The 14364-nt window shown below is 36.0% G+C and overlaps 1 protein-coding gene across 1 annotated transcript in view; it reads left to right on the top strand.

The window, feature by feature from the left end:
• LOC131959197 (dynein axonemal heavy chain 9-like) overlaps window positions 1-14364 on the top strand; it is a 252061-nt gene that overhangs the window by 142048 nt on the left and 95649 nt on the right. The window contains exons 53-55 of the mRNA XM_059324311.1: window positions 6759-6920; window positions 8259-8492; window positions 13936-14016. Of these exons, the coding sequence (XP_059180294.1) occupies window positions 6759-6920; window positions 8259-8492; window positions 13936-14016 (477 nt within the window). The remainder of the gene's footprint in view (window positions 1-6758; window positions 6921-8258; window positions 8493-13935; window positions 14017-14364) is intronic.

Raw genomic sequence — 14364 nt, 5'->3', positions numbered from 1 at the left:
ATGGATACATAAATTGATGATTAAAAAAACTGAGCAACAAATTTCACAAAAATACCAGATGTAACAAAAATGATTTGCTGGTTCCACTGGTGGATCTGTCATTGCTGCGTGAAAACTTCATATCAGCAGATGTATGATGTTGTTTTATATGGAAAAAAATATTTTGTATGTTTGAGGAAAATGTTAAAAGGAAAGTCAAAGTTTTATTTGGTTAAAAATATTAGGTTTTATATGATTATGTGAGTTCAAGAAAAGCAAATTGTGAGCAACAAATTGCACAAAAAGACCTGATGTATCAAATATGATCCAAATTAAATTCATATATGAAAATTGATATTGAATTTAAAAAAATGTTAGCCAGTTCAACAAACACTCCAGTTTTGAAAATGTAGAATTTTCTGGCAATTATTTCACGGTTCAGGCTTTATAGGGTTAAAGAAGAGCAGAGAACAGAACTGAAGGTTTTTGCTTTTCTCCTGACTGGTTTCAGAGTATTTGCGAAAGAACTCCGGTCCTATCTATCTCAATACAAAATGAGACGACTTCTCTCAAATTTATTCCCTCAGAAAAAAGTCTCTTGGGAAGATTATGATTACCTCTTGTTTCAAGTCTTCTTCAAGACAATATGATGTTGATTGTGTGAATAATGGTCTCATTTAGAAGAAAGTAGATGATAAAGCAGGGTTTGATTTGGGGCGTGGCTACCTTTGATTGACAGGTAGCTAACATGGTAAAGTGTAATTTTAACTCAGAATCCCCGAGAACTATATAAACTCAGAAAAAGTGTTAAATTTAAACTAAACAAACACTCTTTGGTCATTTTGTTTATTTTTTAAAGTTATTTTGTTTCTTTTTTTTAGTCATTTTGTGTCTTTTTTAGGGCAATTTGTGTCTTTTTTGGTCATTTTGTGTCTTTTCTGGTCATTTTGTGTCTTTTTTGATCATTTTGTGTCTTTTTTTTATCATTTTGTGGTCAATTTGTGTCTTTTTTCGTAATTTTGTTTCCTTTTTTTGGTCATTTTGTGTCTTTTTTTGCACAGACAGAGAGATGTTTTAGTTGTTGTCTGCTTCATTATTTGTCCAAAATTCGTCATGTTAAATTAGAATCACCTAACAAACAAACCAAAATCTGCTGATTACCAACATTAGCCTTTCCATCCAAACAGACAGACAAATAGTTAGAAATCCACTTTTTTACAAGCCCGTGTCCGTGGGATTGCTCTCCCAATTTATTCACTCTCCAGCCAGGAAAGCTGGAGCTGGGAGCGAGTCGTGGCTGGAGGATGTGGGTGATGGTGGTGCACACTGTAATAATGACAGGATAAGAGACTTCTTTTTTAGTCATTTTGTGTCTTTTTTAAAGTTATTTTGTGTCTTTTTTTGGTAATTTTGTGTCTGTTTTTTTGTCTTTTTGTGTCTTTTTTTGGTCATTTTGTGTCTTTTTTGGTCATTTTGTGTCATTTTGTGTCTTTTTTTGGTAATTTTGTGTCTGTTTTTTAGTCTTTTTGTGTGTTTTTGTGTCTTTTTTTGGTCATTTTGTGTCTTTTTTTGTCATTTGGTGTCATTTTGGGGTCATTTTGTGTCTTTTTTTTAAATTTTGTGTCTTTTTTGGTCATTTTGTGGGGGTTTTGTGGTCATTTTGTGTCATTTTTTTTGTCATTTTGTGTCTTTTTTGGTCATTTTGTGTCATTTTGTGTCTTTTTTTGGTAATTTTGTGTCTGTTTTTTAGTCTTTTTGTGTGTTTTTGTGTCTTTTTTTGGTCATTTTGTGTCTTTTTTGGTCATTTTGTGTCTTTTTTTGGTAATTTTGTGTCTGTTTTTTAGTCTTTTTGTGTGTTTTTGTGTCTTTTTTTGGTCATTTTGTGTCTTTTTTGGTCATTTTGTGTCTTTTTTTGGTAATTTTGTGTCTGTTTTTTAGTCTTTTTGTGTGTTTTTGTGTCTTTTTTTGGTCATTTTGTGTCTTTTTTGTCATTTGGTGTCATTTTGGGGTCATTTTGTGTCTTTTTTTTTTAATTTTGTGTCTCTTTGTGTCTTTTTTGGTCATTTTGTGGGTTTTTTTTTGGTCATTTTGTGTCTTTTTTTAGTCATTTGGTGTCTTTTTGGTCATTTTGTGTATTTTTTGGGTCATTTTGTGTCTTTTTTAGTCATTTTGTGTCTCTTTTTGCACAGACAGAGAGATGTTTTAGTTGTTGTCTGCTTCAATATTTGTCCAAAATCCGTCATGTTAAATTAGGGGTCGCGACTCAAAAAGGTTGAAAACTACTTTAGAATCACCTAACAAACAAACCAAAATCTGCTGATTACCAACATTAGCCTTTCCATCCAGACAGACAAATAGTTAGAAATCCACTTTTTACCAGCCCGTGTCCGTGGGATTGCTCTCCCAATTTATTCACTCTCCAGCCAGGAAAGCTGGAGCTGGGAGCGAGTCGTGGCTGGAGGATGTGGGTGATGGTGGTTCACACTGTAATAATGACAGGATAAGCGACCCCCTGGAATCCATCTCTCCCTCGGGGGGAACAAGGCAGCTACACGTTGGTGAAATTATCTGCAGCTAAACAGCAGCTTTTCTACTCCTGCTGGTGATTTACGACGCCGTCTTACTGCCTCAGAACGCTTTCTAGTTCATCTGAAAATGTCAGGACGGAAAATTGTCGAGGGAAAGGCTTCATCATAAAGCCATACGTTTATCCAAGTATGAGTTTTTTTATTGTGGAATGGTCAATTAGAGTGTGAGGTGGCATGCTATCACTGTATTATGAGAGGGAACAGATCATATAGATGCAGTTCTGTAAGAGAGACGAACAGCAAACCTTCCCCCCGAGGAGTTGTTAACCCTGTGGAGTGTCCAGAAGCTCCAAATAATCCAGACTTGTTGCCTCCATCAGACTAGAAAACAAATTTACTGTAAATTTACCTCTAAAGTTCTGGCTGTAAACTCCATGAGGCCAGTTTCAGTTTGATGATGATATACCAAGTAAAACTGGAGACAAGCTCAAATAGATTTAGTATCAAATGATAGAACTGGATGGAACCCTCTTATATGTTAGATTTGACACCTTTGTTCACATTTGTAACATTACAATTTTTTATTGAGCATGATAGTGTTTTGAAAGTAAAAAAAAAGATTCAAAATCACATTTTATGTTGGACTAAAGGACTAAAAAAGACACAAAATGACTAAAAAAGGACATAAAATAACAAAAAAAACCACAAATTAATTAATTATTAATTATTCTGACTTACTGGATCACCATTTTGAACCTTGTCTTTTTTGGTCATTTTGTGTCTTTTTTTGTCATTTTGTGTGTTTTTTTGGTAATTTTGTGTCTTTTGTTGTGTCATTTTTAGTCATTTTGTGTCTTTTGTGTTTTTTTGGTCATTTTGTCTTCTCATTTTGTGTCTTTTTTAGTCATTTTGTGTCTTTTTATGTTTTTTTTTTGGCATTTTGTGTCTTTTTTTAGTCATTTTGTCTCTTTTTTTAGTCATTTTGTGTCTTTTTATGGGTTTTTTGGGGCATTTTGTGTCTTTTTTTAGTCATTTTGTGTCTTTTTATGTTTTTTTTTGGCATTTTGTGTCTTTTTTTAGTCATTTTGTGTCTTTTTAGTCCTTTAGTCCAACATAAAATGTGATTTTGAATCTTTTTTTTTAACTTTCAAAACACTATCATGCTCAATAAAGAATTTTAAATGTTGCAAATGTGAACAAAGGTGTCAAATCTAACATATAAGAGGGTTCCATCCAGTTCTATCATTTTATACTAAATCTATTTGAGCTTGTCTCCAGTTTTACTTGGTATATCATCATCAAACTGAAACTGGCCTCATGGAGTTTACAGCCAGAACTTTAGAGGTAAATGTACAGTAGGGCTCCACGCTGCTTTGTTTTCTAGTCTAGATGGAGTCAACAAGTCTGGATTATTTGGAGCTTTTGGACACTCCACAGGGTTAATGCAGAAATATTCAGTTCTGACAGCAGAAGCTGTTGTTCCATCTATTTAGCAGCCACCAACATTGTAGCATCACTAGCCTTTATATTAAGATTCTGTGTGTATTCTACCTGAGGCTTTGCATGTGATGGATAGTTGTATTTCAGTGTAAATATGAACCCATACATATTGGAAAATATATACAGAAATATAGCTACAATGACTGACAACCACTGCTTCTTATCCTATGTAAATTGATATTTCTGTCTCCTGGATTGTGCTCTAGATACCTGTACACTAATCTAAAGAGCAAAGCCAACCTGGAAGCTTAATCTAGCCGTGCATGCAATCTATGACAAGACATCACATAGACATGGCTTCATATAAAGAGGTCACCAGCAACAAAAGGTTGCAGATGAGCTCGTTGAGATGTGAGTTGAATTAAATAAATGCTGTAAACGTCTGTCACTCCTCCAGATAAAAGCAGCTAGGTGGCGCAGGAGCCTGTAAATGTGACAGTAATATAAAGATATGCATACTAAATAAAAATGCTGAATATCACAATGATGAGTGTTTGAGTTGGCTACATCAAAATTCATTAGTAGAACTCCAACAGGAATCTTTGTGTAAAATATCCATGTATAAATTAAGTTTACTTCTTCTAAATTAACATTTGACTCACAGATTACATGGTTTAAATATTTGTAATTATGAATGTACAATAAGTACTTTGGGATTTGTCAGAAAAGACACAAAATGGCCCAAAAAAGAAACAAAATTACCAAAAAAAGAAACAAAATTACCAAAAAAAGGAAACAAAATGACCAAAAAAGACACAAATTGACCACAAAATTATCAAAAAAAGACACAAAATGACCAGAAATGACACAAAATGAACAAAAAAGACACAAAATGTCCAAAAAAGACACAAAATGACCAAAAAAAACCACACAATGACCAAAAAAGACACACAATGACAAAAAAGACACAAAATGAGCAGAAGACACAAAATAACCAAAAAAGACACAAAATGACTAAAAAAGACACAAAATGAGCAGAAGACACAAAATTACCAAAAAAGACACAAAATTACCAAGAAAAAGACACAAAATGACCAAAAAAAGACACAAAATTACAAAAAAGACACAAAATTACCAAGAAAAAGACACAAAATGACCAAAAAAAGACACAAAATTACAAAAAAGACACAAAATTACCAAAGAAGACACAAAATTACCAAACAAGACACGAAATTACCAAAAAAAAAAGACACAAACAATTACATTTTTTTACTGTCGTGGTTTAGCAGTTTTTCACCCTAAAATCCACAGACATTTTTTACAGTGTAGTGAAGCGTGCAGCTCCTTTTGTCTCCAGACTTGATTATCATCCGTCGTGTCTTTGGGTTGTGCCTTCTGCATGTTTATTTCTGACGCTGTAGAGCATCTGGCTGAGCTTCTCAACAAGCCAGCTGTTAGTCTGGAACAGTGAAATCAGTCTGATGTAGCCCGCAGCTCCACACGCCTCTAATTCCCACGCTAGCTGGAGGCTTTATTTGCTTAATGATGGAGCTGCAAATCATTAATTCACAGTTTTCATCCCCCCTCTTGACCATGAAGAAGTGCTAATCAGAGCAGGAATCCCCAGCCTTTCTATTCTCACTGAGACTGGGAACAACATGACTGTCATCTTGTTGCTGTTGAGGTTACCGACCTGGAGGTTACCGACCTCACCTATATGACCTGATAATAATTTATATATTTTTTATTCTGTCTTACTGGATCAACATTTTGAACTAAAAAGAAAGAAAAGAAAGAAGAAACTCTGTTTTTTCTTGTAGCGTGACTGTATTTTATTTGTGTCTTGTGTGTTAAGCGTAATCATTTTGGTCATTTTGTGTCTTTTGTTGTGTCTTTTTTGGTCATTTTGTGTCTTTTTTTGTCTTCTTTGTGTCTATTTTGGTCATTTTGTGTCTTTTTCGGGTCAGTTTGTGTCTTTTTGTGTCTTTTTTGGTCATTTTGTGTCTTTTTCGGGTCAGTTTGTGTCTTCTTTCGTCATTTTGTGTCTTTTTGTGTCTTTTTTGGTCATTTTGTGTCTTTTTTTGTCATTTTGTCTCTTTTTTAGTTATTTTGTGTCTTTTTTTAGTCATTTTGTGTCTTCTGTGTTTTTCTTGGTCATTTTGTGTCTTTTTCTGTAATTTTGTGTCTTTTGTGTCTTTTTTGTCATTTTGTGTATTTTTTGGTCATTTTGTGTCTTTTTTGTCATTTTGTGACTTTTGTGTCATTTTTGTGTCTTTTTTTGTCATTTTGTGTCTTTTGTTGTGTGCCTTTTTTAGTTATTTTGTTTCTTTTTTTAGTCATTTTGTGTCTTCTGTGTTTTTCTTTGTCATTTTGTATCTTTTTTGGTAATTTAGCGTGACTGTATCTTATTTGTGTCTTGTGTGTTTAGCGTAATAATTTTTGTTCTTTTTTTGTCATTTTGTGCCTTTTTTGTCTTTTTTTAGTCCTTTTGTGTCTTTTTGTGTCTTTTTTTAAGTCATTTTGTGTCTTTTTTGGTCATTTTGTGTCTATTTTAGACTACTTTAATCCAACATAAAATGTGATTTTGAATCTTTTTTTTTTACTTTCAAAACACTATCATGCTTAACAGAGAATTATAAATGTTGTATCATTACATACAACCATCATTAATTCACAGTCTCAGAGCAGGAATCCCCAGCCTTTCTATTCTCAGTGTGACTCTCAGAGAAACAACATGCCTGTGATCTTGTTGCTGTATCTGTCCTGTTTGCCCTTGCTGAGTGTGTGTCTGTGTGTGTGTTTGGACTGCAGGTGGCTCTGTGTTTCTCTCCGGTGGGCAGTAAGCTGAGGGTGCGCAGCAGGAAGTTTCCTGCAGTGGTGAACTGTACGGCCATCGACTGGTTCCATGAATGGCCTCAGGACGCGCTGGAGTCGGTCAGCTTCAGGTTCCTGCAGGACGTGGAGAACATCGAAGTGAGAACAGATCATGTTTTAACCAATAAGAACCCACGGTGACACGAGTGTCACAAACATTTTAAATGTTCTAGTAATGTTCACGTATGTTTTCTAAAGTACATAAGTGTGTTTTTCAGTGTTCTACAGCAGTAGCTTGTTTAGAAGCCGTCCAATGAGGCAGTGTTATTTATATTCATATATAAATTATTTATTATTATTTTGTTACTTAAAACTAATCTGAAATGGAATTTCTTGTTAAACAGCATGTTGTGGAGATGCAAAGAAAAAGGCAAATTTGTGTTTCTGTCAGCAGAAAAGGTGTCTACTTTATTTATTTTAAAATAAGAAATATCATAAAGATAAATTTCATAAACACCCAATGTAATGTTTATGTCACATCACAGACATTTAGGGGTAGTATTTTTTTTAAAACATCATAAATGTGTGGTCCACTTGTTCTGTGGTTTATCCCCTATAATTTTCCTTTAAGGATTTCTGGGTCTGGGTTCTTATTGGTTAATATACAGACAGGGATGAAACCATCCACTAAAATGATGTTCACACTCGGAAAACATCATTTCAGATCAGTTAGAGCACCATGACACAACAAAAGTGATATTAATTTCAGGGGCAGACCAGAAGCCCTGGAAATTAAATCCAGAGCCTGAGCATCAGGAAATATATTTACTTCCTGCCAAATGTGCACAATCATCTTTTTCAAATGTGAAGTAACAGCACTGCAAAAAAGGTGTGTCTTAAACAGATAAAAACACTAAATCTGAGGGAAATTATCCGACTGCATGGACATATAATTTCACTTGACAAGATTTCTTAAACTTAGATTATTAAATCTAGAAATAAGCATGTTGAACACTTAAAATAAGAAATAAACTCTTAAAACAAGATAAATGATCTAACACTTAAAGAAACAAATAATCATCAGGTCACTCTGCTCGGGCCAGTTCATCACTGCTTGCAGCTTTAATTTATCTTGTTTTAAGAGTTAATTTCTTATTTTAAGTGTTTAACATGCTTATTTCTAGATTTAATAATCTTAATTTAAGAAATCTTGTCAAGGTAAATTATCTGTCCATGCAGCAAGATCATTTCCCTCAGATTTACTGTTTTTATCTGGTTTTTAGACACACCTTTTTTGCAGTGTGGAAAATATAATTTCAGATCAGTTAGATTACCATGACACAACAAAAGTGATATTAATTTCAAGGGTAGACCAGAGACCCTGAAAATTAAATCCAGAGCCTGAGCATCAGGAAATATATTTACTTCCTGCCAAATGTGCACAATCATCTTTTTTAAATGTGGAGTACCAAGTGTTGTGGTTTCTAACTCCTGCAGCCTGAAGTGAAGGAGTCGGTCAGTAAATTCATGGCGTACATCCACACGAGTGTCAACCGTACGTCTAAGGAGTACCTGGCCAACGAGCGGCGCTTCAACTACACCACGCCCAAGTCTTTCCTGGAGCAGATCATGCTGTACCGCAGCCTGCTGGGCCAGAAGAGCAAAGACCTCACCAGCAAGATGGAGCGGCTGGAGAACGGCCTGGAGAAGCTCAACAGCACCTCTGCTCAGGTACCGTTTACCTCCATCCATTTAAACAAAGGTCTCACCACCCAAAACCTGTTCATGGTTCTTTCCTTACCAAGTTACCCATTACCATTACCCTCAGCCCAAGGTTATAATAGTTTTGGATTTTTCATTAGTTTTAATTTTAATTTCAGTGTGAATTTTTGTTTTCAAATTCAGTTAGTTTCAATTCGTTTTTAGAGTGAGTTTGCTAGTTTCAGTTTAGTTTTTATTAGTTTTAGTTTTTTTGTAATGGGCTATTTGTTGGGTGTGAGATTCAAAGAGGTCATAATAAATTTTTCCTTTTTTTTCCTTTGGTTTTTCCATCTCAGCCCCAATAAGGTTATTAACTCTTCCAGTTCTGGGTGTTTTGAATGTTGGTTGTAGTGTCGACATCCCAGTCTCAGTAAACAAAATTCCAAAATAAAATATGCATGTATACAAATAAAAAAAAACAAAAAATCATAAAATCAACACTCTATGTGGTGTTAAAAGCCAATGAGAAGAAGTGGGTTTTAAGAAGAGACTTAAAACTACACAACTATGGGACCCAGTTCTGCTGGAAGTCCATCATACAGTACGAGGGAATAAATGCCTTTCATTTGACGGCCTGTTGGTCACTATTAGTTGTCTAGAATGAACAAACAAGACAACAAGTAAAGTTACTGTAGCTGCAATAACGGATAACAGTTTTTTTTATACTAGTCAGCCAATCATCTCATTACGCTGCAAATACCTGTTTGACTTTTTGTTCCTTCCTCATTTCGCCATGAGAAATGTTTATGTGCATCATTTGATGTTTCCGTCTTTAACATATACACCTGGATCCATTTGTCCTAATGTTTACCATCTCCACACCTTTTGCAGAAGGGAGCTATATGAATAATGCAACACGAGGTCTATGTGTGAAGCAGCCCTAATTATAGTGGCTCTACTACACTGTGCGAGTGTATGTAAATCCACACACACACACACACACACACACACACATACATAATTTCACCCCTACATACTGTGCATCTCTACTCATTTGCATAAACATGCCCACACACATAGCCACCTGCACAGAATCACACACATGCTCCAAAACGCCTCACACATAAGTGACATGGAGCCACAGAGTGTCCTGTGTGTTTGTTTCCCATTGCCCGTTTACTGTGGGAGGAAGCCAACACACACACACACACACACACACACACACACACACATATATATATATATATAGGGGCTGTATGGTAATTGGGAAGCCTTCTAATTAGAGAGTGCACCCTTTACAGCAGCAAGCCGCCGTTAATGCACCCTGTGTTTGTTAGTGCATCCACAGTGATGGCCACGCTGCTATAAGTACTGTTATTTAACATTCTGTGCAAGAGAATCCAGCTCACCAGGGGCTGCTGTGGTCATGATAAACTAGGAGGCTTAAAGCAAGGGAGCCAGAGTGTGTGTGTGTGTGTGTGTGTATTGGGGTGGTTGAAGGAAGCTGTATAAGTGTATGAGTCATCTGCTCCCCAGAGGACACATTAGTTCTGTGTTTTTGTCCTCTTTAATTTTTGTGGAGGTTTTGTCCTACCGTCAGATGCCTCAGTGTGTGTGTGTGTGTGTGTGTGTGTGTGTGTGTGTATTACATTCACAGCAGCACACGCCCACTCACGTCTCATAAATGCTCACACACACACACATTCAGGAGGAAGTAGTAGCAGTTATAGTCGTCATAGCAGCTAAAATAGTATTATAGTAGAAATTGATTTGCATGTCAGACAATCAATGATTATGAATAAGACTATAATGTAGATGTTTATTTTATTACTTTATTTATTTTCTTTCTATTGCTGATATTCTGGGATTTTGGATTTTGGCTACTGTCACCGGCTAATGTGACCGGCTACTGTCATCAGCTAATGTGACCGGCTACTGTCACCGGCTAATGTGACTGGCTACTGTTACTGGCTAATGTGACCGGCTACTGTCACCGGCTAATGTGACCGGCTACTGTCATCAGCTAATGTGACCGGCTACTGTCACCGGCTAATGTGACCGGCTACTGTTACTGGCTAATGTGACCGGCTACTGTCACCGGCTAATGTGACCGGCTACTGTCACCGGCTAATGCGGCTGGCTAATATGACCAGCTAATGCGACGGGCTAATGAGACCTGCTAATGTGACCGGCTAATGCTACCGGCTAATGCGACCGCCTAATGTGACCGGCTAATGTTACCGGCTAATGCAACCGGCTACTGTGACTAGCTAATGCGACGGGCTAATGCGACCTGCTACTGCCACCTGCTACTGCCACCGGCTAATGCAACCGGCTAATGCTACCGGCTAATGAGACCGGCTACTGCTACTAACTACAAATTGGCCACAAAATTACCAAAAAAAGACACAAAATGACCAAAAAGAGTAATTAAAGGGACCTTCCACACACAACACAGTAAAGTTCCATTCATATAAAACTCACATTAAACTTTCATATCAAGGTGGGGGCCACAAAATATCGTCACGAGGGCCACACTTGACCCGCGGGCTGCGAGTTTGAGACCCCTGTTATGGTAGTAATAGGAAGGGAGTAATAGGAAAAGCTAAGGTAGAAGAAATAATGGTAGTAGTACTAGTAATACTAGACTAGGTGCAAGTAGTAACAGCAGTATTTCTTTGCACAGGGAAAACGAAAAAATGTCAGTTTTCCCTGACAAGGATAATAAGCGGAAACATTTGACTGTTTTTTCTTTAAACACACACACAGACACACACAGCCAGATGTCCCTCTGATGCATGAAAACAACTATACTTTGTCACTGTGAGTCTTTAAGCCATCCCACACATGGATGAACGGCTACAGTCTCTTGCTTTGGTTTCAGATCTCATTCAGTTGTTCTGATCTTCATTTTTTCATCTCTGAGAGTGAGTTGGGGGAGCAGGAACAGGCTTTGCTGCCTGTTCATCATGTTGATGGCTCACTTGGTGCTCGTCAGATGTTCGGCTGAATCTTTTCGCGAGGAATCGTCATAACCCGAAGGGGCCGTCTTCCCTCTGGCCTGATTTCCTCTTTGTTAATTAGCTAAAAGACAACCATGAAAAACCGACTGTCTTTATTTCCCCAGTGCAACATTGTGGTGGAGTCGAACGGTAACGCCGAGCCTATTTGTCGGGGAGTTATGAGGAGACTATAACCGCTTTAATTTCTCTTTACGACCGGCCTTGTCCGTGCGTCTGTGTGTGTTAGTGAGCTGATAGCAGCTCTTGATCCTAAAGCTTTTATTTTTCCCCACATATGTATGCTGATGTACCTGCCACTTTATTTACTTCAGGGGTCTCAAACTCAAATTACCTGGGGGCCGCTGGAGGCAGTGTCAAAATGACCAAAAAAAACCACTAAATTACTAAAAAAAGACACAAAATGACAAAAAAATGAAATAAAATAACCAAAAAAATACACATAATGACCCAAAAAATACACAAAATTACTAAAAAAAGACACAAAATGACAGAAAAAAAACCTAAATTACTTTAAAAAGACACAAAATGACCAAAAAAAGACACAAAATTACTAAAAAAAAAAAAAAGACACAATATGACCAAAAGAAGTCACTAAATTACTTAAAAAAGACACAAATGACCCAAAAAATACACAAAATGACCAAAAAAGACACAAAATTACTTAAAAAAGACACAAAATGACCAAAAAAAGACACTAAATTACTTTAAAAAGACACAATATGACCAAAAAAATACACAAAATGACCAAAAAAATACACAAAATGACCAAAAAAAGACACTAAATTACCTTAAAAAGACACAAAATGGCCAAAAAAATACACAAAATGATTAGAAAAAGACGCAAAATTACCAAAAAAAGACACAAAATTATTTAAAAGAGACACAAAATTACCAAAAAAAACAGAAAATTACAAAAAATTTTTTACAAAATTACAATTTTTTTTTACAAAATTACATTACATAACATTTCCACTTCTTCCGGTAACAACAACACGGCAGATAATAAACGGTCCGGTAGCAGCTGCCTTTCTTTTTGTTAACGTCGTCATAGAAACAAGTGAAACAAAGCTCCAGCTGGAGCAATAAAGGGACCTTCCACACACAACACGGTAAAGAGACATTCATATAAAACTCACATTAAACTTTCATATCAAGGTGGGGGCCACAAAATATCATCACGAGGGCCGCACTTGGCCCGCGGGCCGTGAGTTTGAGACCCAATGATCTACTTCATCAACTTTTTTCTAGTAATGGATCACAGGTCACATGAATGGTCCACGGCACAATCTTTGAAAGCACAAACTGTTATCTACAAAGGTTCAGGCCTTTTCTGAATGTGTTTGACATTCATGCAGCGACTGAATCCTCTTTTTCTATTTTCTATTGCTGTGAAAAATTGAGAAGATGTCGAGGTTTCAATTAAAGTGCCATCAGGTTCCATCAGCGATTGTATTACTAATAAGATCCAGCGAGGATCAAGCAACAAAACAAATGGTTGCCCTTCAAAGCCATCGAAGAGATTCAATTAGATGATAGCGATAGATTAATTAGAGCTCATGATATACACACTGATTGCTACTTATATCATTTAATGAGACAAAAATAGATTATTGACTACTCCCCTCATATTATTCCTCCCACCATATGTAGACTGCACACACTCGTCATTTGAGAGGATTCCTCTTTAATATTTGGGTAAATTTCCCCGAATTTTTTTTTTCTGAGAGTGAGATGAAAAGATTGATCTGGGACATGGCTAACAAAGGTCAGAAATACACATTGGAAATATTACAAATATAATAAAAACATAAACAATCATAAATCATCATGCATCACGTACATATCAGAATTACGTCTACAAAAAAATTTAAATAAATATATAAATTAATAAAAAAATAATAAAAAATAAAGAAATAAATGAAATTAAAAATTAAAATTAATTTAAAATTTAAATATAATAAAGTAAAAGAATAACAGATACATTGGTTAAAGCAAAATAGCATGATACACAAGTCAATAAAAAATCAATAGGTAAACAAGTTTATACACAATACAGGATCAGTCATATAAAGCACCAGTTTTGAGGAATTATTCCAAATATGGCAGTAATGACAGAAGGTTCGATAGGTTCTTATAAAACATCTGAAAAAGTTTTAAATATGAATATGGTGAATTTTGAAGTGAGTAAAGTGAGTAGTCAATATGCCCCTCTAAAAAGAGTAGAAGTATAAATTAGCATAAATGAACACATTAAAGCCAAATAGAAGTTATCCTACCCCTACTCCTACACATACATTATGTATATATTGAATTTGAATTGGGAGAGACAACTTGATTCTGGTCCAGTGAATATGATCTACAGTTCATTCATCCAGATCTCCAGTCGTGGCTGCAGTATGAGCCAGTCATCTCCTCCTGACCTCTTAGTCTGCCTGTCTTCTCTCTGATAGGTGGATGACCTCAAGGCCAAGCTGGCTGCTCAGGAAGTGGAACTCAAGCAGAAGAACGAGGACGCTGACAGGCTGATCCAGGCAGGAACATGTGCTCACTTTTAGACACACTGCAAGAAATATTACTGTTAAATGTTGATAGTGCCGTCCAGCCATGCAGATTTAGTTTTAGTCTCATTCACCCAGGTTTTCAGATTCCTGTTGGGATGTTTTGTTTGTGTTGTTGCTGCATATTAAGTTTTGTTCTGCAGATTCTTTTTTTTTTTTTTGCATATTAACCCCCTGAACTCCAAGCAGTCTCAGAGCATATTTTGCTCTTTTTAAATTTTTTTTTTTTTTTACTGTCGCCTCATTTATTTACAAGTCCTGCAGGCTGACTTGTTTAGAGGGCTTTTTCACTGACTGACTTTGACCAGTTAATCCCATCAA

The sequence above is a fragment of the Centropristis striata genome, chromosome 21 (assembly GCF_030273125.1).
Source record: "Centropristis striata isolate RG_2023a ecotype Rhode Island chromosome 21, C.striata_1.0, whole genome shotgun sequence".
Classification (NCBI taxonomy): domain Eukaryota; kingdom Metazoa; phylum Chordata; class Actinopteri; order Perciformes; family Serranidae; genus Centropristis; species Centropristis striata.
Note: the sequence above shows the minus strand (reverse complement) of the source record. Positions and strands in the feature narration are given on the sequence as shown.